This window comes from Myiozetetes cayanensis, unplaced genomic scaffold (genome assembly GCF_022539395.1).
Source record: "Myiozetetes cayanensis isolate MyiCay16 unplaced genomic scaffold, myiCay2020 scf5-8, whole genome shotgun sequence".
NCBI classification, from domain to species: domain Eukaryota; kingdom Metazoa; phylum Chordata; class Aves; order Passeriformes; family Tyrannidae; genus Myiozetetes; species Myiozetetes cayanensis.
Window position 1 is genome coordinate 33,058,793 of NW_026087742.1, and position 27,570 is coordinate 33,086,362.

At 36.6% G+C, this 27,570-nt stretch overlaps 1 protein-coding gene across 24 annotated transcripts in view; it reads left to right on the forward strand.

Annotated features, from left to right (window-relative positions):
• The window catches only part of DLG2 (discs large MAGUK scaffold protein 2), a 996,215-nt gene that overhangs the window by 677,687 nt on the left and 290,958 nt on the right, over positions 1 to 27,570 (forward strand). For all 24 annotated transcript variants that reach the window (XM_050332274.1, XM_050332275.1, XM_050332276.1 and 21 more), the window contains one exon: positions 10,328 to 10,497. In XM_050332274.1, coding sequence (XP_050188231.1) covers positions 10,328 to 10,497 — 170 coding nt within the window. The remainder of the gene's footprint in view (positions 1 to 10,327; positions 10,498 to 27,570) is intronic.

Consider the following 27,570-nt stretch of genomic DNA (forward strand, 5'->3'; position numbering starts at 1 on the left):
GACCACTAAACTGGAAGGGCCGTGCAATCACTGTATTTTATTCTTTCCTCTCAAAAGTTGTTTCACTTTCTCAAAGACAAGTAAAGGTTACTTGGACCAGAGCAACTTTGCAGGGAGCGTGGTGTTTTGAAAGTCAGCTAGAGGCTGTGGACCAGGGTCTCCTCATTATAAGTGCCCTGAGAACTGTTCAGCAGCAATCTTAAATGCTCCTGCATAAGTGACTATTGTTGTTAGAATTTATCACGTAGAATCATTGAATGGTTTGGGTTGCAAGGGACTTTAAAGATCATCTAGTTCCAACTCCCTGTCATGGACAGGGACACCTTCTTCTAGCCCAAGCTGCTCAGGTCCTCATCCAACCTGGCCTTGAACTTCTCTGGATAACCTGTGACAGTGTCTCATCATCCTCACACTAAAGAATTTCTTTCCAATATCTGATCTGAGTATACCTTCCTTCAGTTTAAAGCCATTACTCCCTGGTCTGTGACTATGTGCCCTTGTAAATTTCTGTAATGTATGTAAAGGTTTCATCAAGTCGAAGTAACAGGCAGAATTTCTGTCTAGTCCTGTGATTGAGGATGCTCTTGTAATGGGATATTATGACTGCAATTTAAGAAGAGCATTACATTATACAAAGTGCAACAGGTTCAGTACTGGAAGCAGCGGCAGTGAAAGTGTTTTTCTGAGATGATATTGGAGACAGCAGATTGTTGTTTTGATTTTTGTTTCTCTGACTATCTGATGTTTTAGTTTATTCAATTTTTTTTAATTTGAAGCTTCTTAGAATTAAATTTATTTTTTGCTTGACTGGAAAATTTAGTCAGCATAAACCAATGTCATTTTTGTCAAGGAAAAAGCCTAATAAAAACCAACTTTGACCTGAACTGCATTTTATTTCAGAGTTCAGCTGTAAATCTGTAGGTGTTATGGCCAAGAGGCATTCAGATATATAGAAAAATGGATGGCGGTGTTTCCATCTCTGAAATTAAGTTAGTGTTACCGGTAGTTCAGCTCTGTGCCTTTGGCTTGAAGAATTTGTCTAGCAGGGCCATTTGTGATGAAAAATCAGGTGTGAGATTTAGGAGATTATATCCTGTTTCCTAACTACAGGAGAGAAACAGAATGACCAGGGAGCTACGTTTTCTCTCTTAACAAAAGTATTTGAGGACATCAAATGAAACCAATAAGCATCAGGTTGAATAAATCATAAGGAGAATTATTTAATTGGTAGCAAAGCTGTGAAATTCCTTGACAGAGGACACTATGAATGTTGGAACTTTACATGAGTTTACGTGAGTTTTGAAAACAGTTAAATTTGTTTAAGAGTGTATCTATTAATTGAAAAAAAATATTTCTGGCTCAGGAAAGTCAGTCAGATGCAAATGTGTTCTTGGGTAAAAGGTGTGCTAATGTTTTCCTTTATAATCTGGTAAAGGCCGCTATTGGAAAGAAGTCACAGGCTAGATGGAACTCTGGTTTGGATTATCTCATCATACAGCTTTTATCTTTTAGGTGCACAAATGCCTTACTCCACCTATTTTAGCTCCAAGTTTCCCTACTGCATGATCATTCTGGGAACAGGGGCAGCAGTGTTTCCATTAGGCCAAGGGCTGAATCTCTGGGTGAGCCACTGGGCCCTTGGTAGGGATGTGGTCAGTGGGTTCAGCTGGGCGGCTCCAGTGCAAGCCTCCTGATGGCCGTCTTGTCCTCCTGCCTCGGTGTGTGCCTGCAGCAATCCCGCTGCCAGGGGCCAGGGTTTTAATCTGTTGGATAGGTTTTTGCACTGAAGGGTGGTGACTGCTCTCTTTCCTATTTCTATTCGGGTTGGTAGCAATTACTGATCCCCTCCTGAAATCAGCCACTGCATAGCGGGATGTGCAGGAGCTCAAGGTAGTGCTAAATGAGCTCAACATTACAGAGCTGCATTAATATGGCCATTTACCTGTGATAATTGGCTGTGCACATATGGAAGATATTGATCTGTGTGGATTTCCACTCTAGATCTGCTCTGTCAGTGTCTGAGCTGGTTTGGATGTCTCTGCATGGGATTTCACTGTGGCAGTTTTGATGTAATGTGATCTGTCTTTGGGGTCAGATTCTCTTGAATTGTAGATATTAGCTTGGTGGGTATTTTCAGCCAAAAGCTGCATATATACACTCCCTCCCACCCCCAAAAAAAACCCAAAACAACCTGTGATAAAGATATACTACCTAAAAGGATAAAAGGGTCTGTTCAGTGTTGCAGAATGGGTTAACAGAGAGTTAGCCTTTTGCCCCAGCTTGCCCAGGAAGTTCTCAAAAATCATGTAGAATGCAGAAAGGAACCAAAGTATTTTAATAAATAAATAAAATTATTTTTAGCCAAGTTTGTGTCTGGAGTGAAGTCTTACATCTGGGTTTAAGACCTTTAAGAAAAAAAAAAGGGGGGGAGGAGAAGAAAAAAAAAAGAAAAAAAAAAAAGGAAATGCTGATACATCTTCTATTGAAACAGTGTGAATAGGAACATATTCAACTTTCTAAATATATTTTCTTCTAAGAGTCTAAGGGCTGCAGGGACTTTTCCATTCCTAATTATATAGTGCAGTATGCTGTCTGTTTCTGACTTACAACTTCAAAAATAGAACTTAGAGTCATAAATGAATGAAACACAAGGAGAGGGATAAAGAGACGCCATGTATGATAAGGAGCTCCTCTGCTAATATTTTTACTGATGTTATATCCAGTCATTTGTGTTTTAAATTCAATGACTGTTATGCAGACCCTTTAATACACTGACATTTCATTAAGAGGGCTGTTTAAAAAAAAAAAATCCATGGGTAACTAAAGCACCAGAAAAGGACAATCAATGTAAATGTCTTATGACAGTTCAGTAGCTGTGCTGGTTGTGTCTTGGGTCTTAGCAAGGTCATGTCTTTAACAGGGTATGGAAACAGTCATTTCAGGGAATAAAACATTCTGAAATTCATAAGTATTTTCTGAAATCTGATTTATTCCCTGACAATTTGGGCTCTAGTCTCTGTTCTGGAAGTGAAATAAAGCTCAAGGTCCTCTGGTGGCATTCTTGCAAATCACACTGTTGAGACCTATAGTCCTCCTTGTTGCGATCTGAAATTTTTGACTGCATTACAAAAGGCATTTTTGCCTCCAAAACCATTACTCTACTCCTGGTATACAAAGGAGGAATTTCATTTCTCCTTTTTGATTTCTTATGAAACCTTCTGAAGGACAAGGACTAGGATTTAATGCTAGTGTGGCCCTGGATATGGGCATCAGAAAAGTAGCTGAGACTACACTAGTCTAGAGGGAGTGAGCTGGATCCGCATAGGCAGGCTTTTTCTGGTGCTTTCTTCACATTTTGCCACTTAGGCAGGAATGATTAGGATCAGATCCTAATCTAATCAGGATCTGACTAGACAGATCAACTTTCCCTTGGAAGGATAAGTGGCTATTTTCTATGCCAAAAATACTGAAAAAAAATTCAAAGGAGTGAGCTGTGTGGATAAATAAACCAATTTCAAGTCACTCTCCTAAACCTTACACTGGCAACTGTGGATTAAAGGCTGCTCGTATGCTAATTTGTGGACTGGGTGATTTCCATTATGTTGTAGTAAAGTCTGCCCACAAACTTAAATTGAAAAATGCTTTCAAGATTTTTTTATTTCAGTCTCTGGGCTGAAAATCATTCCAGTTGCTAGTATGAGTTGTGAGGCTGCAGAAGCACTGCTCTAGGCTTAAGTGAGCACACCCTGCTTTTCGGCAAGACTTCTTAGCTCAGTCATGCGCCAAACTTCAGGCTCCAAGAGGCCAAAACACTGAAACTGGTTTGCCAGTGCATCTGTCTGGGTATATTTACTTGCAGAAATGCTGGGCAAGAGGTTATTTCCCATCTTTGCACACACACACACACGCAGACACACACACAGAGCAACCTTTGTGTGTGGTTGAGGTGTTTGCCTTTCAACCCTCGCTTCTGAAGACGGGTTGCAAGGAAAAGGCAGGGAGCTGCTTTGGTTGGTTATCCATTATTTATGCTGAGTATGCCTACAGGCTGCAATGAGGGCTAGTCCCTGTTTGAGATGAGCCACGAAGGTGTAGACTCTCCTCTGGAAAGTTTATATAGACTGCAAACAGGATACAAAGGAAGCGGAATGCAGGTGGGGTTTTAATCCTCCATTTGTAGATTATGAAAGAAAGAACCTGCTGAAGGTTGCACACGAAGAGTTGGGGTGGCACCAGGCCAGCATTATTGAGGAAAAGGTTATATTTTATTCAATTTCTTTCTTTGCAATAGATTAATGCCATTTGATTCAGAGGCTTGAAGGGTTTCTCTCAAAAATGAAACATGGTTTCAGCCCTTATTTACTTTCCTTGTAACTAAAGATAATTCTGCTCCTGGTAGAAGCATAGGTTAGATTCAATACTTCAAATAGTACCTTCATGTTAAATACAGTTGGGTTACCATTTTACTGCACCAATTTATTAAGTTCAGCTCTATCTCTGTTGTGTCAATCATAAATGAATACATCCCTCCCTCCCAATCATAACTTTTATCAAGTAGTATTTTCAGTTAGTTACTATTCATTGCATTATATGGAATTTCATTATAAACAACATACATGTCATGAGTTAGGAGTGGCTGTTACCTTCATCAGACATTTTCATAAGCACTAGTTCCTCTCTAGCTTCTAGAACTAGACAGGAATTTTCTTCTACCGATAATTTTTATCTCTTTACTTTTAAAATAGACATAGCAATAGTTTTATATCACTTTAGTATAAAATTTCAATGTCAGCTAGGGATCTGAAGGTGTATGTGAATTTGTTACAGAAATTGGACTGTGTCTAAGGATCATTATATGTAAGGAAACAGTATGCTCTAAACTACATACATATCACTGGCATTTAGTTTTAGCTATATATTCTGTAATTATAAAGATAATTCTGAAGACCGATATAGTAAATGGAAGATCCTTTATTCTGAATTCTTAGTGCCAATTAAAAAAAAAAAAAAAAAAAGTATTATTCCTCTTGGAAAGAAGTTATATGGGCCACTGTCAATAATGATGGGTTTTATCCCATTTATGGGATTTACATCCCATTTATGCTGTAAATTTTACTTACTATGGGATAGGAAGAGTGCATATAGAATTTAAAAGAAAAGCCCACACCAAAACCAAGGTAGGGGAGAAAGAGTCATCCTTCCCTAACTAATAGACTAGACATATTCTGTTAGGGTCATTTAATATAATTATTTGCTGATCTCTTGAAGAGAGATAATAATCAGTCCTTCCAGCTTGGCACCTAGAATCTTGTGTTCCTGCTTAAAGTGCTGTGTTCTTGTAAGTTCTGGACAAAAGAAAACAACAACACTTTTATAGCGGAAACTTTGACTAAAAAGGTTAGGCAAAGTTGTAGCAAAGGAATAAAGGGCAAGTTTAGTGCTTCTTTGATTTACTTTTGTAGTCTACCTGATAGCTTCATGCTGATATATGGAGGTATATATCTACCTGATGTATTCCATAGCTTTTCACTCTTTCTCCCATAATAGCTATTTTTACCTTGATTTCTAAGATTTGACAAAAGAATAAATAAAGTCCATATCAATTTCAGCTTTTCTGAGAAGGCAACTAAAAAAACCACTTAGCTTTGATTAGAAAGGATCTATGAGTGTTGGCCATTCGGCTATAGAAGGCATGGTAACTCTGTGAATAATGAGATTGTCCTGTTAATACCAGTTAGGCAGGAAGTGTGTAGGTCATAGCTAAGACCTGTGGATTACTGCAGGATTTAGTGTCACGATGTTGATCCACAGAATACAGATTATTCCCTTGTTCTTGAGTGTGTAGTTGGTTCCAACTAGCTCTGCTATAAGCTGCAAGTGGGGTAATGCGTGTTGGCAGAAACATTTGGTCCTCTGGGGCTCTTAGCTGCCATACTGTGCTGCTCTGGGTTTCCCTTCAGGGCACCATATTGCACAGAACAAGTGAACAGAATGATCATTACCAGTTGTCGCCTACTATATGTCCAGTGAGTGCCTAAGCATTGTACTCGTCTTCTTTGCTTACAACTTGACTGAAGCAATTATCAGCTTCTCAAGGATGTCTGCACAATTTCTTGAAAGCAGTAAAAATGAAACTCAAGTGAAGAGAGTCAAGTTTAAGCCCCTAAAAAAAAAAAAAAAAGAAAAAAGGTTTTTCCTTAATCCAAGCCCTTATTTCCTTTGAAGATAGCTATAAAACTATCCATAAACCTCTGAGTCCCTGATCTTCCTCCTCAACCAACAAAGTATCCCTCATATTTCTTCTATCAGTTGTAACTGCTTTGGCATTATTATTGCATGTTTTCTGTGGTTTACGATTTAGGGTTGTTCATATCTAATTTATACTACAAAAGTCTTGTAGAGGACGTCATTTTGTTAAAGAACTTAGATGAGCCAGTGAGCCATGTGAAGAGCTGCTTATTTTTAATTAGGCTGTTACCTTCACTGGGGATTCTACAGATTTGAATATGCATAATATTTGACAGCAGCCCTGAGGAGAAACGTATATAAGAACAGCCCTAGAAGAATGACTTGGGGGTATTGATAGGTGAGGAGCTTGACATGACCTGATAATGTGCATTGGCAGCCCAGAAAGCCAGCTGTGTCCTGGGCTGCATCAAAAGCAGTGTGGCCAACAGGTCAAGGGAGGTGATTCTGCCCCTCTACTCTGCTCTTGTGAGACTCAACCTGAAGTGCTGCATCCTGCTCTCAGGCCCCTAACAAAATACCTGTTGGAGTGAGTCCAGAGGAGGGCCAAAAAAGATGTATGAGGTCCCTTCCAGCCCAAATATTTCTATGATTATATGACAATACAATTACCGTTTGTATTGGTGAAACTATAAGGTTCTCTTTTGTTCGACTTGCGTAGTACTATCTTGGATTATGAAGCAGATCTTCTCCTTCTCACAGGTCTGTAACTACCTGAAACTAACTTCTGCATATAGGATATATCCACCCAGAGGCCTTAGGAAGATTTTGAGATAAATGGGAAAAAAAGCCTTTTACCATATACTTGTCACATGAATATAAAGCCAGGAAAATATATTGGAGAGCTGCTTGCAAGGGCAGAAGAATAATTTTGCCCCTAAGTAAGAATTTTCTTAAACTGGATTTACTGACTTCTTTTGCTATTATTATTTTATGTTTATGTTGTTGCAGCATTTATAGTTTATGAAAAGAGCAGAGTTCTGACAGAGTAGGAACTGTACTGTGAAAGTTTAAATGGAAGGAAAAAGTATCCCAAGCCCATGGTCACAAACTTCTGCCTTTAGATAATAATAACTATGCCATTTGCCATGAAAACCTTCTGCATAGATTTAAGAAGAAAAATATGACATCATAGTCTGTATGTTGAGACATTTCTTCATCTTTCTTGTTTTGCTCTCTTCTCTGAAGTTGTCTCCTTTTTAGTGAATAAGGATTTGTTTTTATCTTCCACATGCACTTTGTTTTTAATTTTAAAAAATATTCAGATGTTTCTAGATTGATAAAATTGACATAATAATTTAGCTATTATGGTTAAGGTTTAAGTCTCACCAACCTAAGTTATTTATTTTCATTGCACCACAGACCTGCAGTTCAGAAAGCTGAATATTCTCAAAGAATATTTGTATACCTCTGAGATCATTGTATTCTCTTGATCTAATACTGGGTCAGCATGCTGTACAAAAATGGTGTTTTTTAAAGTCCTCAGAACTCTCCAGGCAGATATATGTATGTTCACACATGCGTGTATGGGCATGTATGTTCTTTAATATTGTATTTATTTATTAAAACAAAAAACCTCATTTTTTTATGAGGATGGAAAAAAAGCCTACGTGTTTGGAAGGATATACAATCACAGCAACGTAGATTGGTTTGGATTGGAAGGGACCTTAAAGATCATCTAGTTCAACATTCCCTACCACGGGAAGTGGCACCTTCCACTAGACCAGGTTGCTCAAAGCCCCATGCAAATGGCTGAGCATTTGCAGGAACTGGACACCTACAGCTTCTCTAGACAACCTGTACCGGTACCTCACCCTGCTCATGGTGAAGAATTTCTTCTTAATATCTAATCTAAACTTACCCTTTTTCAGTTTAAAGTCATCCCCCTGTTGTTCTGTTACTACCTGCCCTTGTACAGACTCCAGGAAGGAGACAGAAGTCTCCTTTACCCTCTTTAGATGTTGAAGGCTACTCTGAGCTCTCTCTGGAGCCTTCCCCAGGCTGAACAATGCCAGCTATCTCAGCCTGTCTCCATGGTAGAGGTGCTTCAGTTCTCCAGTCAAACTTTCTGTGAAAGTGTATCTACCACTGGATCGGCTTTGTATTCTCTAACTCCTGCATTCATCCTACACTGGAAGTATCAATCTGTGGTTTGGGGTTTTTTTGTTTTGTTGTTTGGGTAGTTGTTTGTTTGGCTTTGGGTTTTGCTTTTTGTTTGTTTTAATTTTTTTTTAAGGCAGTCTTAATGTTTCAAGGAAGAAGATAAGGCAAGATTTCTGTTGGGAGTGTAAATGCCCTTTTCCAAAGGGTCATTGTTGTTCAGTCATTGGAGGTGTGTGTCTTACTGATTTTGGAATGTTAATATATGTTGTTTAATTATTTCTCCAAAAGACATCAAAGAGCATCACTAGGGGCATCACTAGAGCATTTATGACAGATTTTAAGTAGAAGGAGTTATCTACTAGTATTATGATTTATCAATGCAGGGCACAGAGTATATGAAATAAAAATAAATGTAATCCTCCTTTTTACTGTTTTTACAACCTTTTACTACTTTTTCATCTTCATAACCATCCAATGAAAAGAATCAGATATATAGTAATATTACTTCTTAGATGATCTTTCTGAGTGGAAACCATATATGAATACATGCAGAATGTATTCATCATTTATTTACAAGCAAAAGAACAATTTATATTAGAGCACTTATGAATTTGAAAGACAAACCTCACAATTAAACATTTGGAAAATTAATACTTCTGCATTGGGGGGAAACCACCAAAGCCCATCAGTGAATGAAAATTGGAAACTTAGTAATATAGGTTTTTTTCTTAGAAGAGAAGTACCTTTTGTGTCCTTTCCAAGTTTGACCAGTTTCAAATAATTGTAGTCTTTTTGTTGTTTTGGTTTGGTTTTGTTTTAAACAACAGTACAAGGACATGACAAAAATCCGTCCTAAATTCTCAAGAGTTCTGGTAAATTTTTGGTAAAGCTTCATTCTTCCTCCATGTGCTAACCAGTTCAAGTATTCTTTTGCTGTGAAGAGTAACACTCAATAGTTGATTTTTTTGTATAGAAACGTTGCGGAAATGGAATATTTTTAGCTGCCCATATTTGCTTCACTGATTGTCCTTTCAGACATGCAGAACAACACATTCGTTTACATATGCCTTTTTCTTCTGTACCCAAAATACTTAGAGGCATCTCGCAATAAATGTACTGCACAAGAACAATAGAGTTTCAATTCATCTAGTTCTTTGGAATTTGCTCCTCTCTTCTCACTTGCTCTCATTACCACAGAAAAGATGACTTGGTAGTTAAGTCATTAGCCTGCTGCTTTGGAGATGGATTTTACTGCTCTCCAGTTTTAGATCTACTTTCCAACTAGGACAAATCTGTTAGATAAGGAGAACACAACTCCAGCTAACCAGGACATTTTGAGGGTAATTATATGTTCATCCTCAGACAATGTAGTAAATGCTCAAAGTAAGGCTATGAGGGAATTTTATTAGTATTCAAAAAAAAAAAAAAAAGGCTATTACCATACAGTAGATTTTGTAGCCTTCAGTCAATGAAAACATAAAGAACAAAACTTCAGTTATTTAGCATGAAGCATTCTCTTTTAAAGTGTCTGCTTTTTGTAGGATAGCATTTCTACTTTGACAACCTAGAATTCTTTGCATTAAAATGAGATTCCCTTAAGAGCAATTGCAGCAGTAATAGCATGCTAAGTATGAGTGTTTTAAATCAATTATATTGTTTAGTGAAAACTGTTTTAATGAAGTCTGTAAAGACAAGTTGTTTATTACTCATTTCTATCACTCTAGTGGATCTAACCCCAATTTATGAAGGAGGATGGTAGGTGTGAGTGATTAGGTAGACTTCAGTTTGAATCAGAGATGTCTTTTGGAAGGACTAAGTGTTCTATTTTTGTCTCATTGTTTATGAAGCATATTGCATTAAGTCTGGCAGACTTCCCAATGAAGAATTCTTCATTTTACAGTGCTACTGACAAAACTTTGTTCTGCCCAAAGTAACAGCTGAAGCATTAAGTATCTACGGTTCTTTGTTTTTTTCGTAGGGTCAACGATTGCATCTTGCGAGTGAACGAGGTCGATGTGTCTGAAGTTTCACACAGCAAAGCCGTGGAGGCCCTAAAAGAGGCTGGCTCCATAGTACGATTGTATGTTCGTCGAAGAAGACCTATACTGGAGACCGTGGTAGAGATCAAGTTGTTCAAAGGACCAAAAGGTAGTTAAGAAAATGAAAAGACATCCATTTCAAACTTGACACTTAACCTCTCTTGTAGCTTAAATTGCACCCGACCTTGTTGATTTGTTAACTGGTTGACCTCTCAAATACTGAAATGCAGTTAATTTTGGCTGGTAGAACTTGAATTCATGGTTACATGTTTCTTCCTGAAATATAAAGGAGTTCAAGGAGTTGTAGTTTGCTTCATTTGATGTTTACTGTAGAGATGGCTTGTTACTTCCTGAAGAGATGCAGAGATACTATGCTTTACATTGGCAGCACATATACTTCCTCTAAAGTTCCACTACTGAGACGTTTGAATTTCATTTGAGGTGCTGTTGAACACAGAGTTTCTGAATTCTCCCTTTTTTCAGAAGGCTTTTTGATTATCCAACTTATCTTTTCTACCTTCATGATCATTTCTTCTAGAGTTATCTATGGAACATGAAGACAGGAATACTAACTTAACCAGATACCTAGGAAAATTTTATTTTATCCTTCAACAAAATTATGTGGAAATCTAGCATGAAACCTACACTAGTTTAAATCAGTTTTACCACTTCCAACAGAACCTTCTGGTTGCAGGAAAAAAAGCCAAATTTCTTTCTAGAAGCATTAGTAAAAATTGTGGATATTGTATTTCCACCTTTCTTTTTGCAAAAAAAAAATTATTTGCAGAAGTGTTACTTTTTTTAACAAGTTTAATTTTATTGTTTTTCTGCTTGTCATTACCCTCTGGAATTTTTCTTTGTGGCTGATTGCAAGACAGAGAAAATGCATATTTTCCTACTACATGTGAATAGAATGAACAGCAGTAGACTTTCGGGTCCGTAATAACTATTTCATAAGCAGGTCTTTAATTGATGTACATATATGAAATGAAGAAACTCATGTCTCTTAATGTATGCTGTGCACATGAGATTATACTCTCTGTTTTTATCTATAGTGAATAATCTATATCTTTTCCAATGTTTTCCCTTACCTGTCATGTCATGTGAATATTACAGTATGATTCTACTTAGGTTTTTTTTCTATATCAGTAATGGAGTATATTGAGATGTTTTGTTGAGATTGACCACTCATAGTCAACAAAGATACAGCACTGCTTTCAGTATTGCACTGTGCCTCTTCTACATGCACCACAGTTATTTGACACCACAGTGTCATTATAATCTACTCTTGGAGAACAGTAAGATATATTTAAACATGCATCTGAGGGTAAATCCCCAAAAGCTTGTATTCTTGTGGTCAATCACGCTAAATTGTTTTTCTAATTGAAAAGCACATCTAATGGTAGTTTGTACATGTATGAACTCAGAGTGGAAGGGCAGGCAGCGTTTTTAAAGCTTTGGAATTAAATTCAATGTGTGATATGATAGTCATTTTGAGTAACCTAAGGCTAAAGAAGCTAAAATTAACATATCCTTTCTGGTTGTGATGAAACACTAAAAATTATACACCATGACCAAATTTTTGCTACATCGTGGAAACAGACGAGAGGCAATCATTATCGAATAATAGATTTGCATCATGTTTGTTTTCCTTGTATGCCTGAAACTATTTCTTTTTACACTTATTTTCATAAAACAAAATGGATACCAAAAAAGTGCTTTTTATTACAAACCAAAGAAGCCTTACTGCTTACTGCTGCAAACATGATTTTGTAGGTATGTTCTTATATAAAGTTTACTACAGATAATTGCTATAAATACTGAATTTTATGGTGAAGCTGTTTTTTTTTTTTTTTTTATTTTCACTTCAATATTATAGAAATAAGTTAAGTGCTAACTTGGAGGGAAAAAGACCCCAGGGTTTTTATCTTCATAATTCAGGCAGTGAGGAAACACGACCTGTTATGCTTTCTATATTCCACATATAAAAAAGCAAAATGAAGAAAATAAATATTTTATAGATTGGATGAAAATCTTATCAATACTAATTTTAATATCTATAGGACTTAGCCTTTGATTTTTTTTCAAAATCTTCCATGAAAAATAAATTATCTGTTGAGAGGCATCAAACTCATAGCAGAAGTTGAGAATAAAAATCTGTGACTCTTGGCTGTAGTCACTACTGCGATGCTTATCTGCTCATATTACAGGTGATTTATCTGTGAACTGCTCTTCACACCATTACTATACTGTGTAAGAAACACTTAGTATTTATATAAACAGTGTTTCTTACTAACCAGAGTGAAATTGAGATGTTGTGGTATCCAGAGCAGGACCTGAAAACTATCGTTGTAGTTTCCACAATATTTCCTCCTTCATGTTCAGAAAATGAATGAAGACAATGAGTCTGTTTTTTAGACAAGAAGGTTGTTCCATACCAAACTTGGAGGAGCAAATATCTTTTCAGTTCTTTTCCTGACTGTCTCTATCAGTATAAAACTTGGCATTTACTGAGTTCATTCCTCATTGTGTTGAGAATTTACCACATGAAAGCCAGTCTTGACTTCCATAATACCAGGTAAACTCAGACATCACTTGCTTGCCTATGTGTAGTAGATTATATCTTTCAGCACTTGCAGTTGATAAATAGAGAAATTTGCAAGGCTTTTTATATAAATATCCATTTAATTTCACCTGAGATTTTTAGGGTGAGGGCTATTACAAGTTATGAGCCCATAAAGGATAGGTTTGTTCCAAATGGGTGTTAATTTTTTTAGCTAGCAACCGCTATATGAAAGATACAGATTAATTTGGCGAATGTGTTTTGAACACGAGATGTTAAATATGCATTGTGTGGCAGTGGCTTTGGGCATATGACAGGGGGATGGTTGTGGTAGTGTACTACCAGGGCATCCCTTCTGAATGCAGGTCCCTGTGCAGTTGTTCCTGTTGCTTTACAAAAATGGTGTCCTAGCACTTGTTTGTCCTAGCATATGTGCTAAACCCTTTAACTTTTTTTTTTGTGGAAAAGAGGTAAACAAAGACACAAATGAGTTGTGTAATAGAAGAATCAAGGATTCAAACAGAACTGCAGCTGTGTAGGTATTTAAAGCTGATCATCCATCAGTTTGCAACACCTGATTGATATCATTGGCTGATGTCTATAGCCTGTGTTTTGAAGGTAATTGCTAACTGTCATCACTGCAGGATATTCCTTTCTTTCATGTGCTTCGGAGGTTGTCTTTTGTATACCTCTTGTATGTCTCTTCAGTCAGGCATACAACTCTCTGTATGGCTTTGCAAAGCATTTAGTAGCAAACCATAGGTGTTTTATTTCAGTCTCTTCCAGGCACTGCAGGTTTTAGCAGCCAGTGCCTTTGCAGTGGCTGACGGCTGTGATAGAGGAGGATATGCAGCAGAGCTTTCTTATTGAAAATCATTGGGATTTAGGCACTACTCAAAATCCTGTCCTTAAGTAATATGCTCTTCTTGCTCTGTATTGAAACCTAATAAGACTTTCATTGATGAGAATGGATTGTGCATGCTGTGGCATTTGTTCCTGGGGAACAACATTCAGGCATTCAAAACAAAGCATTTAATGGTGGTGTTTGGCTTTGTAATATAACCTGTGCATTAGCTTCCTGTAAGACCCTGCAAAGAACTGTGTATGGGCAGTGAGTTACGGACTTCAGTCACTATTCAGAGATTACAAGTGCTCAATCCCATTCGATTGCATTTGACTGGAGGATTTTAAATCATAGTTCCACTGACCTCGAGACTTTCATACTGTCCTATAACATGAAAAATCTACTTGTACTAAACCCAAAAGCATTGAGTAGTATGCTTGATGCATGTTATAGTTGGTTATAGAAATTAAACTTGATTTTTTAAAATTTAATTTTTTTAATGATCAGCAGAAAAATGGGCTTTTACCATTGTAGAAAATTTCTGGCAGTCAGAAACATAGGTAAACACAGAGGTTGTATAATATTTTTTCTACCAATACCTGACTGATATTTTAAGTTCTGATATAATGTACCAGAAGAAAAAAAATGCAGAATGTAAGAATTCTAGTAACTACAGCAGTGTTAGATCACATAATAAATTTCTGACCTCAATTCTACAGGAAATATGATATCTTAAAAGACAACACAACTGCAGAAATGAAGTTCAGGGTATGTGAAGCAGAACAGCTGAGTACCAGGAAACTTGAGAGGAGAAATGTCAGACTTAAAATACCCAAAAAATTAACAATAAAAAGAACAGGTGATTCTGTCATCTGGATATTCTAGTGGTTTGAGTATAAAGTCATAGAGAAGCAGGATTACTTTCCCAAACCCTTCGTGATAATTCAGTAGTAACTATCATTACAATGTTTGAACTGTGTCGGAATTTTGCTGTGATGACTAGAGCTCCCCTTTTTTTCACTGCACTTTAGATGGAAAGGCTCTGGACAGAGTAGCAGCTATGTCACTTTTTTGTTGTCTGTAAGCATGCTTTTTATGCATTCCAAATGAATTCAGCCAGTAATACATTCTCATCAGGCTCACCCCACCTGGCTTTGGGCAGTTAACAAAAAATGTTTGAGGGCACTCATTTCTCTTCTCTTTCTGTTCTCAGAATTAGGGCCATATCAAAACTTTTCTTTTAATCCATTTGGAGAGTTATTATATTTTGGAGCTCTAAATTGGGTAACAATGTGTCTCTTGAGCACTGTTCAGCCCAATTCTGTATCTCCCTCTGGATGACTATTCTCCTTATCTTAATTTTCGTTTTAATCAGCAAAGACTAAACTCCTAAACAAGACATCTCAATAAACTACTCAAAACTAAAATGGGAATAATATAAAGGGGTATAATGTTAATTTATTTTGAGAGTTATATATATCCATCTAAATCTTAGATGAAGTCATTGAGCATAACTAGTTCCAGAGTTTCCATTTTATTGTTTTCAGTGCTGGACTGAAGCGGCTGTGCAGCACATGGTAGATTTCCTTTCCACACAACTATTTATTTTATTCTTGATGACGCTGAATAAAGTCACTGGCTGGTAAATAAACTTTCTTACTACACTAAGAAAAGAATCTGTATGGTTTAAGTAGTGTACTTTTTAACCCTCTGATTAGTTATGCGATTTTCTTGAGAAGAGGCAGATTTTCACCATCAGTATAAGGTATGACTTCACTGTAGATTTATCTTGAATTGTTCCTGAAATGTCCTCTAGTCCATTATTGTCTGTAGTTTCCTAGAGGCTCATAATTCTTTTTCATAGAATTAGAGATATTTTAGTTTGAATTGATGACTTTATTGGAAAAATCTTGTGTTCTGTTGCCTACATAGTATCCCAGCTTGCAGTAACAATTGAAATAGTCGAAAAAGTAGAGTAGAATTATGTGTATTTCAAAATGGCTACTAAAAAAAGTGTTCAATTCAAAATACCAGAACAGAGAGTTGTTTTTATTAAAAAAATCTTGCAAGTACTGCTTTCTGTAAGGAAAGGAGTAATCTTAACACTTTTATCTAGTCAAAGGTTACCTTTTTATCTCAGGTAATAGCTACAGCACTTAAAATGAAAGAAGGCGCTTTTGCAAACAAAAAAAATCCCAATTTTTTCTTTCAGAATTTCAGAGAATAGTGAGAGCTTTCAGATCTTGCTGTCTGATAACTGCTTGCAAGTGCCTGCTTCAGAATGATCATGATACATATTTTTTTATTGATACAGCTATCACTTCTACTGCTTTAGTGGTCTATTTTCTCTAATTACAGAGACACTAAATACAGCCTAGCAATCTGTAGCATGTGGGAATAGGGGTTTTTATGGCAAGTTAGGCAGATAATTTCTTAATTTATGATCACTTCTAACCTTTAGAACATTTTTTTATTTTATCCTAAAATATGTCTTGTTTTGCCCAAAGTGTTTTAAACAAAATTGTTTTTTCACAGTTTGAACAGTACCTAAAACCTTTTCTTGTGGTCTTCTAAGAATTGTATTCTTATGATCTTACCAGTTGTGAATTTACTTCTGTTTTCCAGTGTTCTCTTCTGTGCTGTGAGCTTTTTTGTGAACCCTGATCTAACCCTAACCCAAACCAGAGAAAAATGGGGCAACTTAAAAAAGAGAGCTATGTAAAAATGAGAAAGCAGGCAAACTTTCTCAAACCTAAATTTAACAAACTATTTCAGTTGTCAAGTCTAATTTAAGTGCTTCACTTCATATTACTGTAACACTATCACTTACTACAGGTATAAATAGAAAACCACCACAATTGAAAGTAAATTACCATTTTTTTGTTAAATGTCTTTGCTTGAAGGGACTCACATTTCATCCAATTAGCAGAAAGTGCTCCATCAAGCACTAATACATAATTTTCCAATTTTAAGATAGTGACTCAAAACCATCATTTATAAGTTAACATCACTAAAAAGCATGACTTCCCTGCAGGCTTAAATTGTCTAATGTAGGAATATGTGAGTATCTAATAGTTTATCACATGAAAATTGTATTCTCTTGGAACTCATAAAATTAGAAAACTCCATGATAGTGCTTTTAAAGCCTGTGCTGTTTTTCAGCAATATTTTTAAACATTTGTATTGCCAGTGCCTGATGGGAAAGATTTGGTAGGTCATGTCTGCACCTTCGTATTTTGCAGGTTGAGGACATTGTCCTTTAATTTAAGTGATGATATTTGCATACAGCTAATGTTACCATATTCTGCTTTATGGTACAAATAAAATATTAAATGTATTGTCTGCCTTTGGTCACTATAGACTTACCATCTTATCTTTAGAAATTACCACATATGAAGTATTTCTTAAAAAAATATTTGTTCTGTGAAGTGGTTCGTTTCATTTTTGAAGTAGTGCTTGTATAGAATTTCTCAAAATAGTAGTTATTGTTATTAGAGTGGCTACTCTGGTGTATCAGGCTTTGGCTATAGTCTTTTTGTCTTTAGTGGAGAAAGAATTTAAATCCATCATGGTTTTTGTTAGATTTGCAACTAATGGCAGGAGGTGGTTGAATCGAATTGCTGTCACATCAGATCAAATTCAACCATCCTTGGAGATTAATAGTCAATCATTAAAGTATCTATTTTCCAGATCAACAAGTATTTTTCAACAATTTTAAATTGAATTCAAAAGCATTCCTTCTGGCTGGTTGTCTCACCTAAAACTGGAGCTGTCCTGTGAGATTCAGGTTATTACTTGTTTAAGTCTTATATTTTCATAACTATGATTTTCCTCAGTATTTAACTGCCATTTTCCATTAGCAGTAAAGAAATAAATAAAATTACTTGGAAGATTGTGCAGCAGTTTTATATACATGGGGGTTTTTTTTTTTTTCTCTTGAAACCATTTAGCTCTTAAGAATCCTGCGTTCGTTCATATGCAAAACGAACATCTAATCTCATAGTAGATTTTAAGCATCATTTTCCAGAAATCATTCACGAAGTGTGAGGTTTCCACTGAAATGAACAGTGCTTTCTGCAACTCCATCATGCTAACTATTTCTGAAGTGGTGCAGTAGCAATTTCAAAGTGCAGTGCTGTATTTTAATAGCCAATTGAGATGGCTATAAAAATCCAGCACTGTGCATTAAGATCATTACTACATTGCTTCAGCAATACTTACTGATGAGGCAGCTTCTGCAGAACACACTTCATCTTAATGAACTGTGGCTGCAGTAGAGCAAAGGCAGCAGCACAGGGAAAGGGATGTGCAGGTAGGCTTGGATGCCAACAAGCTGGAGATTTTCTTTCAAGAACAATAAGGTTTGCCTGGTTGCTTTTTTTTTTTCAGTGGAGAAAGAAATCTGTCATCTTGTTTGTTACAATTGCAGTTAAATGGCAGAAGAGGGTGCTATGAAATTGTTGTCACGTCAGACCAAATTCAGCCATCTTTATAGCTAAGTAGATCATTAATATTTCAACTGGCAGAATCCTCTGCTTGTCCTTTCTGAATTAGGTAGGAATTTTCTATTATTATCCAGTTGCCTAGATAGTTTCATCAGCTCCGAATAGAAACAAGAAGTATGGTGTACCGCTATGACCTTAATTTTTAGTGTTCGGTCATAAAGAGTTGATCCCTTTGCTGTGGTCGAAGTTACTTCCGTGACTTTTGCCGAGAATCAAGAGCTGTTAGCATGGCTTACTAGATTCCAGCCCCCGCCCCCATACTTTTCTTATCACTTTAGTGGCTTTAACTCTGTAACTTTTCTCTGGAAATTTGAGGGGAGAGAGATGTTTATTTTTCTTTGTTCACTTCCTCTACTCATACACAGAGAAAGGGCTTTTAATTTCTGTGCTTAGCTGTTGGATAAGTAATGGATGCATCTCCAGCTTTGGCTCATATGCCATCCTTCTGGGTGACAATAAAGCAGACCATTTTAAAATTCCATGTTTGATTTATCCAGTCCTTGTGGAAATACTTCAAAGGAACTTACTTGCTAAATGCATTTCCCAGTTACACTATGATCTCCAGCACACTGCTGAAAAGTTTCTTGGAACATCTTTTGTCTTGTACTTGTATGAAAAACTGTGATGTGTGTGCTTTGGGATTCTATTTGACACTGCTTCCTTTTTCTCTATGTAATTTTTAAAAATCCCAAGGACTTGTCTCTACCACTAAGTGCTGCTTTTTTTTTTGGTCACTTTTTTTCCTAACACTATGACAAAGTGTTAGGAAAATTCCCAATGGATCTTGGCCAACTTTTTCAATTCTAAAGTTTTCTCCTGATTAAATGCAATACAGTAAGCCTCATAATTTTATCATTATAGCATGTCTTTCTACTCTTTTATTTCTTTAGATCGTAAATTTCTAGGTCAGAGAATAGTTTCATCCTTTCCCTCTCCATTCTTTGTTGCTGTGTAAGAGTTAAAAGGGGATTTAGAAGATCTCTTTCATTATGTTTGCCATAGATCTTTTCATCAGGTCAGCATAAGAGAGGGAGGAGATGCAACAGAGAGTCTAGCAGAGTGTTACTTGTCTCATCAGTAGTTCCAGATACAAATAAATCAAAAGATGAGAAAGGACAATGGCAGAATTTGCTAAACTACTGTGCTGAGTGTGGAAAGAAGTCCTTCTGTTGACAGGAGGCGATCCTTTTTTCTGTTTTCTTAGTGGAGCAGTGAGAATTTCCTAGGGAGTGGCAGTTGTCCTGGCCTTTTTTCACTGCCTGTCTGATCCTTGTTTTAAATTCCTCAGGTAAATTTTAAAGAATTATTATGCCTGATCTTTCATCACTTTAGTAAATAAACAGTTATATGACAGCTATTGCTGGAGCCTGTTGTGACATCCTGATGCAACAGAAGATATATTAAGGCTTTAGTCTCCTGTGTGGAATACATTCATTGACACAACATCTGTCGTTTGCACCTGAGTAGTCTGAAAGTACCTATGTTTCCTTCTTTGGAGAGCTTCATCCTTTTTTGACTATAAAGACAAATATGCAAATTAGTCAAGTGAAACTACAGAGCAGTGGTTTCGTCCTTTATTGTTCAGTTAATTATCTATGTAGCAAGTTCTGTCTTCTTGATAGTTTTTAGATGTCCAGATCCTTCTCAAGAAATCTGTTGTCTAGAAAAAAACACACATGAGGAAAATATATCATTGCCATGAAAAACACCTTTAAAACAATAAATTTTATTTAATTAAATTTTTATAGCTTGAGGAGCTATAGCTTTTTTTCCCTTGTCTTTTTTTTCCTTGTAATCCTAAGCACAGGCAGGCAGTATTTTAAATCTTCTGAGAAAGGCCTTACAGATTCTTATCATAGTGAAGAGACAAAGCTGAGTGAAACTTTAAAGATTCAAGTGATATGGTAAATTAAATATCACTCTGCAGCATATTTAAAAAAAAAATCTAGATTTTCAATATCATTCTTTTGTTTCCACTAGTTGGAGAAAAAAAAGAAAGGAAGGAGTTACATTAAAGGATCTCTGAACACCTGAAGGGAATAGCTGGCTTAGTCAGTAGCCAGACACCAAAGTGATTAAGTGCAAGTTGTCATTCATCTGACTATTTCCAATACTATATCCTAGTCCTTTCTGTGGGTCTGTCATCCTCATTTTGCTTTCAGTGTTCCAAATTCTAGATTATTCTCCAGTTATCCTTAATGAAACAAAAGAAATACTTGCAAAGAGAAATTTCCCTATAGTCTTTTAGCTGTAACTTGCTATTTGTTATTTTAAAACTTTGATCCAAGAGCTTTGAAAAACTGCTTTTCCTTCATCAGTTGAAGGGGCGGGGAATGTGGTTTATTTTGTTTCTTTAAACATTATATTAGTATTCCTAAAAATGACAGCTATTTTTTAGAGTTTAGGTGAAAGATATTTTGCTGTTTGACATGAAACACAGAGTCCATGCAGATGACCATACTTTCCAATTGTGCTGTCATAAGATATGAGACCAAGAAGTCCAAGCTCTGGGACTCCAATGCACAAACCTTCTGGTACTGCATGTGTCGCATCAGTGATGTGTACAAAGTGCAGCTGATTTTTGACATGTAACAGAGGTTTCTGTATTGCAGAACAAGTGAGATCAAGCTTCTTCCAGAAACAAAGTATAGTCTTGCTGTGCCAAAGACTTGTGCTTCCTGACACGTAGACAGCTGCTCTTCAACTCTTCTTCTTTTGACTGAGCAGTAAAACCATTGATTTATGAGAGCATCACTTCTTTTTCTTTGCTTGCAGAGACTCATTTAAGATTTTTTCATTCAGAGATTCTGCCACTTGGGCCAATGACAAGTTGATATATTTTTCTCAAAATGAAACATTTGGTGTGCTTGTTAGATGAAAAGAATTAATGTGATCTCCTCCAGGGTAAATTTTGGCTGTCGTTATATGACAAAGGCAAGAGATTGCTTAATGCTTATATCTTTAGTGGCTAATAACACTAGGTAATATATCCAAAATATTCCAAGAGCACAAAGCTCTGTGTTTATTACTTGGGATGCTGGCTTCTGAATTTTGAGTCATAATTTATATGAACAAACAAAAAACCTGCTCTTGGATTCCTTAGAAAAAAAATTTGTGCTATCATTATTGGTTTAGAAACAGTCGCAAAGCAAGATCTTAGAGCATCATGAGATGCAAAAAAGGGTATAATGACACAAAAAGTCTTTATGATAAAAGATATGTTCCATAAGCAAAAGAAACAATATCCTCAATACATGCTGAATGTGTTTATTTTAGAAAGTGATATTTGAAAATAAGAACATGATAGAGTTTTCTTAAAACTGTGGTTTGGATTCTTTTGCAGAACATTTGTAGGATGTCTTATGAAATTAGTAGGCATATAATTAATAGGCATATTAATATCACTCCAACAGAATGGAAATAAGAAAACATAAGATTACAGTAAATAATTCGGTAAAGTTGTTTGTTGTAGGCACATTTACATTTTATGGACTGTAATGGAAAAATGAATAGAGTGTAAATGGTAGACCGAGGGTAAATCTTATCCATAGTCTGTAGATCAGATGTGTATCATTTCTAAATTTCTGAAAGTAGTTTTTAAATTATACTTTTAAATACTATTACAGCAAATCAGATCCCTGCTGTACTGCAGGGTTGTAGTTTTAGAGGTATACTTTGTAGTTACAGAGAGATGTTGAGATTATAGGTCCTTTCAAGACAAGGTATGAAAAGTGCCTACCTTTTTCCTGGCATCCGTTTTCACAGAAAGGTCATCTTGGATAAGGTTGCTGTCGTGATTAAAAATCATAAACGAAAAGGACAAGACTTCAGCTTCAAACAAAGAAGCAATAGGTCTGGAAGCACTTAAAGAAGTTCATACATTTGTTAGTCCTGATGGTCCTGATCACAGACCACCATAATTTATCTGATGAAATGTGAGTGCTGACAAATGGTTGGCTTTGGACACCTGTGTGGAGAAGGTAAGGTGAAAAACTGAAAGGAGTAAGCACAAAACTCATCTTCACTGAACAGAACAAAAGGAGCCAAGGGACTATAAAGCCATCAGTTTACTTTCAGAACCACAGATGAATACTGGAACAAGTAGGAAATCAATTATAAGCATCTAGAAGTTTGAAGAGTAATGATTACCAGAAGAGGCCATACTTCTCTTTTGCAACTCTTCCACATTTTTCTCAGATAACTCCATGTGCTGGGAGGGTTTAAGACTGAAAGTGGTCTGAAAAAACCAAGATGTAATTCAGCAGGGACAACTGCAAGGTGCTTTCAGCAGAAATAACTACATAATCTGCTAAACAGTTAACAGAAAACTGTTGGGAAAAAGATCCTGTAGAAGAATATCTAGACCTTTGTTTTCTGTAACATCTTGTCTCTTTTGCATCCTGCTGTGATGAAACATTCAAATAATATATTGGGGTCTATAAATTGAAGTATGGTTTATAAGACACAGGAGCATTCCTTTCATCCTTCAGAAGTAAAGCTTTGAGCTTTTCACTTCAAGAAGGGTGTACACCAGTTGGAGGGACTCTAGGGGAAAGCAGTAAAAATTATCAGAGATTTAGAAAGCCTATCCTATTATGAATAAATGAGTGATGTGAAGTCATTTATCTGAAATACCAAAGACTAAGTGAGGGTGGGGGGAAGGGGAGGTGGAGCATTTTATGGGCACCTGACAACAATCTTCTTGCCTTGAAGCATGTCTTTGAAGAGTGAGTTTGCTCCTTGTGCTCCTTTGGGAGGGTGTGAAACAAAATTTATAGACAAATAATAAGCAAGATTTGTACTGGATTTAGGAGAAGTGAGGATTGTGATGTGATAGATTACCAGGCATGACATCAAATCTGTAGCATGGGAAATATCCGGGTGCGCCAGACAGCCATTTGTTAGACCTGATGCAACTATAGTTGGTCCTGCCTCAGGTTGAGAAGACAAATAATCCACTGAGTTTCTTCCAGTCCCCAGATTCAGTGGCCATAACATAATTTTCTCATTTCACTGCAATATGAAGACAAACAGTAGGCACAGGGCTATTTCAATCCTGCACCTGCAGAAATTAAGAGGGTGTCTTCCAGACAAAAAAAAAAATCTAAACATTTCCTTTGTCTGTCCTCAACAGTAATCAAGTATTTTTCATTTTCTGTCTGTTTTATTTTAGTTTTGGCTAGGAGGGGTAAAATATTTTGGAAGAGAAACTTCTGCTCATGTGAAGATACTAATGAATATTAGAACAGATAATCTGCAGTCTTACTCTGTATTCTTAATCTTATTCTCTTATTCTTAGTTTTATTCTTAATCTTATTCTCTTTTCAAAGTCTTTTCAGCTTTTCTATTGCTCAAACCAGGATCATGCTCCTTAGGAGCAATGTGATCAGATGGGTGCTTGGTTCTTCACCAAAGGGTGTTATCACATGTTAATACTCCTCCTAGGTGGAACCCCTGAAGGGACTAATAGCATAGTCTTGTGTTACACTATATATCATTAAGGCCCCTGATAAAAAATACTAGGGAAACTCTTACTTAAAGGATATCTGTAGTGTAACTCTGGCTTGAATACACACATTTAACTGTTATATTCTGATTCTCAATTCTGCTAAACACAAGCTCTTAGAAAATCTTTCATAGTCTGGGACCAGTCTGAAAAAAATCTATATTTATGTTTCAAATATGGATTCACATTATCTTTCTAGTTACCTATAATAGAGCACAATTCCCTCAGCAAATATTTGGCATAATTTCTGAGAAGTTCTAGAATCATAGAATGAAAGAATGTTTTGGGTTGGAAGAGAGCTTTAAAGGTCATCTAGTCCCAACCCTCCTGAAGTGAGTAAGAACACTGGTAACTAGATCAGGTTGTTCAGAGCCCCATCCAATTTGATCATGAATTTTTCCTGGCATGGGGCATCCACCACCACTGGGCAATCTGTGTCAGTGTTTCACTACCCACATCATAAAAAATTTCTTCCTTGTATTTAGTTTAAATCTACCCTCTTTTACTTTAAAACTGTTGCCCCTTGTCCTATTGCTACAGGCCCTACTAAAAAGTCTGTCCTCATCTTTCTTAGAAATACCTTTCTTAGAAAGGCACAAGTATCTGATTTTAGCCATTTTACTCTGTGACAGTATAGGGTGCTTCTCACCAGCAAATAAAACATTTTAATTTCACTTTGTTTCCTAGAGTGCCGTAAGACAGAGTTATCAGTAAACTGAACTAAGGGACCAAACTATAGTTTCAGGGAGACAAAAAGAGTCAAAGGAAAGGGCAATGACTCATGAATCTGTGTCTTCTCCTTATTTCTTCTGTTCAATAAGCACCGTCTCTCTTCTTTCTCTGTATCATTTATATGCCTGTAAACTTTTAAGATCAGGGCTCTGTAAATTGCCTTACATAAAAAAGCAAAATTACTTGTACATTGTGCCTTGATTTCTCTCTGTTTTTTTAAGAAGGATATAACTGAATGCATGACAGATTATTTATGTGCTGATTGCAAATAGATAAGAGGCTACAGGATGAAATTTGATTTCATTTTGTATTTTCAAGCTTCAGAATAATTGGCAGAGAGCTTTTAAATAAAGCATTTCTGTTCAGCTTTGTAACAGGGATTAGAAGATAAATGTTAAATTCCCCTCATCAGATGGAGGACAAACAAAAGAAACTGATGAGTCTGTCCCTGACATATATGGTTGTTAAACAGATCCCAAACTGACAGACTGCTCCTTCTGTCTCCATTTTGTTGGTGACAAATTATTAAATATTTTTCTAGAAGAGCTATTGAACTTAGAAAGCAGTGACCCAGCTGTATCAAAGGTCTATCACCTAACATTATACAAAGCAAATAACTTGTCTTCCTGAATTGGCATAGTTTTCTCCTGTGTCAAGTCTGTAGATTTCAAAAATTAATTTGTATTAGAAAAAATGGCAGGAAAAACACAACTTAACATAATACAAAGACTTAAAAAAATTAACATCTCATCAAAAAGTGATAACTAGGGCAGGTCTTAGTGTGCACATCTACACGAAGAAATGCTTTTCATTTGCATTATTAGGAGGTGAAATAACTTGTGCTGCTGTCAGTAATTACAGTAATTTGTGCAGAAAATGACATAGGTACTATTTGTTAATGACTGGCAAACTGTGATCGACTGTCAGCATAAATTTGGTTCCTACACCTGAAGCAGCAAGTGTACTTTGTGCATGGAAAGTGAACCATGTTTCAGAATTTGAAGCCCAGTTATAGTGTAAAAACAATAGTGTACTCTTTGGATCTTCTCACTGCAGTTATTCCAGGTTTCTGTAACTGTCTCTTGGCACTGCAGAGGAGCCATGGCCTGTTATTTTTTTCTTTGCCCAAAAGTTACATGTCCAAATTTTGTAGCATCAGGAATTACATAAGGTCAAATGAAATTTAAGTGCGTGAACACTGAGTGAAAGGGGAAAAAAACCTTCAAGATTTTGTCAAATTGTCTGGTGAAGAGAGGAAGCAGTCAGGGAAACAGAACTTCTCTTGGTTTTACACCAGTGAAACCAAGATCTGCCATGTTCATCCCATTTCCAGATACTTTTCCTCAAAGTGAAAACATTAGAGAGCTGGTTGATTATCAGTTACATATGAATGGAAAATGGAATTTTTAACAGGAGATGCAGTTGAAATAAATACATAATAAATAGCGTATATCTATGGTAATATGAGTAATTGTTTTAAAAATTTGAACAGTAGAGAAAATTTGGACAGTAGAGATAATTTGATTTCCCCCTGCTTTCAACCTGCATGTATAACTGTGCTCTAACCTAGACCTTCTCACAGTCCATACCATGGTGATTAAATCCAACATTCTGAAGCCTCATGCTTCTCTTGAAAGGGTAAGTTAAAACCTGATATTTGATTTCTAGCCAGGAAAGGTTCATAGTTCCAGTGTATCTTCCAAAGCAAAAGTTACAGAAATATTGAATTGTTAACTTCTCTCTCTTTAGCTTAGGAGAGCAGTTTTATTTTTTTCTTCCCTGGCAGTAGGGCTCATGCTCTAAAGGCATATCTTTATTGACTTTTGTTCCAGTGCAGTACTAGTCTAAATAGACATTGCTGTCCTACTGACTTCAGCTACTTGCTCTTGTCTCTGTGTCTTTCCTTTTGGCCACATCCTCCAAATTGAGTTTGCAGAGCAGCAGTGATGTAACCTTGCACTTCCCTCCATAGGAGTCACAGTTCTGTGATAAGGTGCCATGTACAGAACCATGCTGCCAGCAAAGGGGACATGTGAGCCCAACACCAACCTCATCTGCTGACTCGTACTGCTGCCATCTCTGTAGATGCTGGTCAGTGTACACCTGGTCTGTGATTCAGATTGATTTGATTTGGTCTTCATGCCATTTTCAATTTACCATTTGGCTAGAAAATTTTCATGGCTAATACAAGGCAGGCAGTTGAGAAAAGGTAGCCAAAGGCAGGAAGCAGGTCAGAGTTGACTCTTGGCAGCAGTGAGGTTTTAGGTCAGCATATGACAATCTTACAAATGCACTGTACAGCCTCCCACCTGGCTTTTCTCTGCTTATTATGACATCTGACTGCTTAGAATCATGGAATGGTTTGGGCTGGAAGGGACCTTAAAGATCATCCTGAAGATCACCTTAAAGATTATCCAGAACCCCTGACAAGGCCAGGAACACCTTCCTTAGACCGGGTTACTCAAAGCCCCATCCAACCTGACCTTGCACACTTTCTGTGTATGTCTTTAGCATCTATAGTCATGTATAGTCCAGCTGATTTTTGCTCAAGTGAATAAAAGAGCAAGGGTGAGGATGGGCTTAAAAAAAAAAAAAGAAAACCCCCAAACAAAACCAACAGCCTTTTGCTAAGAAAAATGCTGGTAATGTAGAAAAAAAATAGAATGACTCTTTAGCAGTCCATTTATGTGACATTCAGTGAAACAGTCCACTTATGCTGTGTTTAACAGTACTCTCTGCAAGATATATATGATCCTATCACACAGGCAGCCAGCCAGATGATATCTACCATAACCAAAAATTCTGATTTTTAGTGCCTCTGGGTATGAGGACTATTTGTGGGTCCACCAAAAATATGTGAAAACTTCCTTCATGAAAAGGAAGTCACCATTCATTCACAGCTTCAATAGTAGGCATATTCAGACATGGCATAGAAATGTGAGAAGGGAAAAGGCATTTAAAAACATCAAATTATAAGAGGTTAATCCTCTTCATAAGTGGCAGATCCTGGATTTTTCTGCTTCACACCAGTA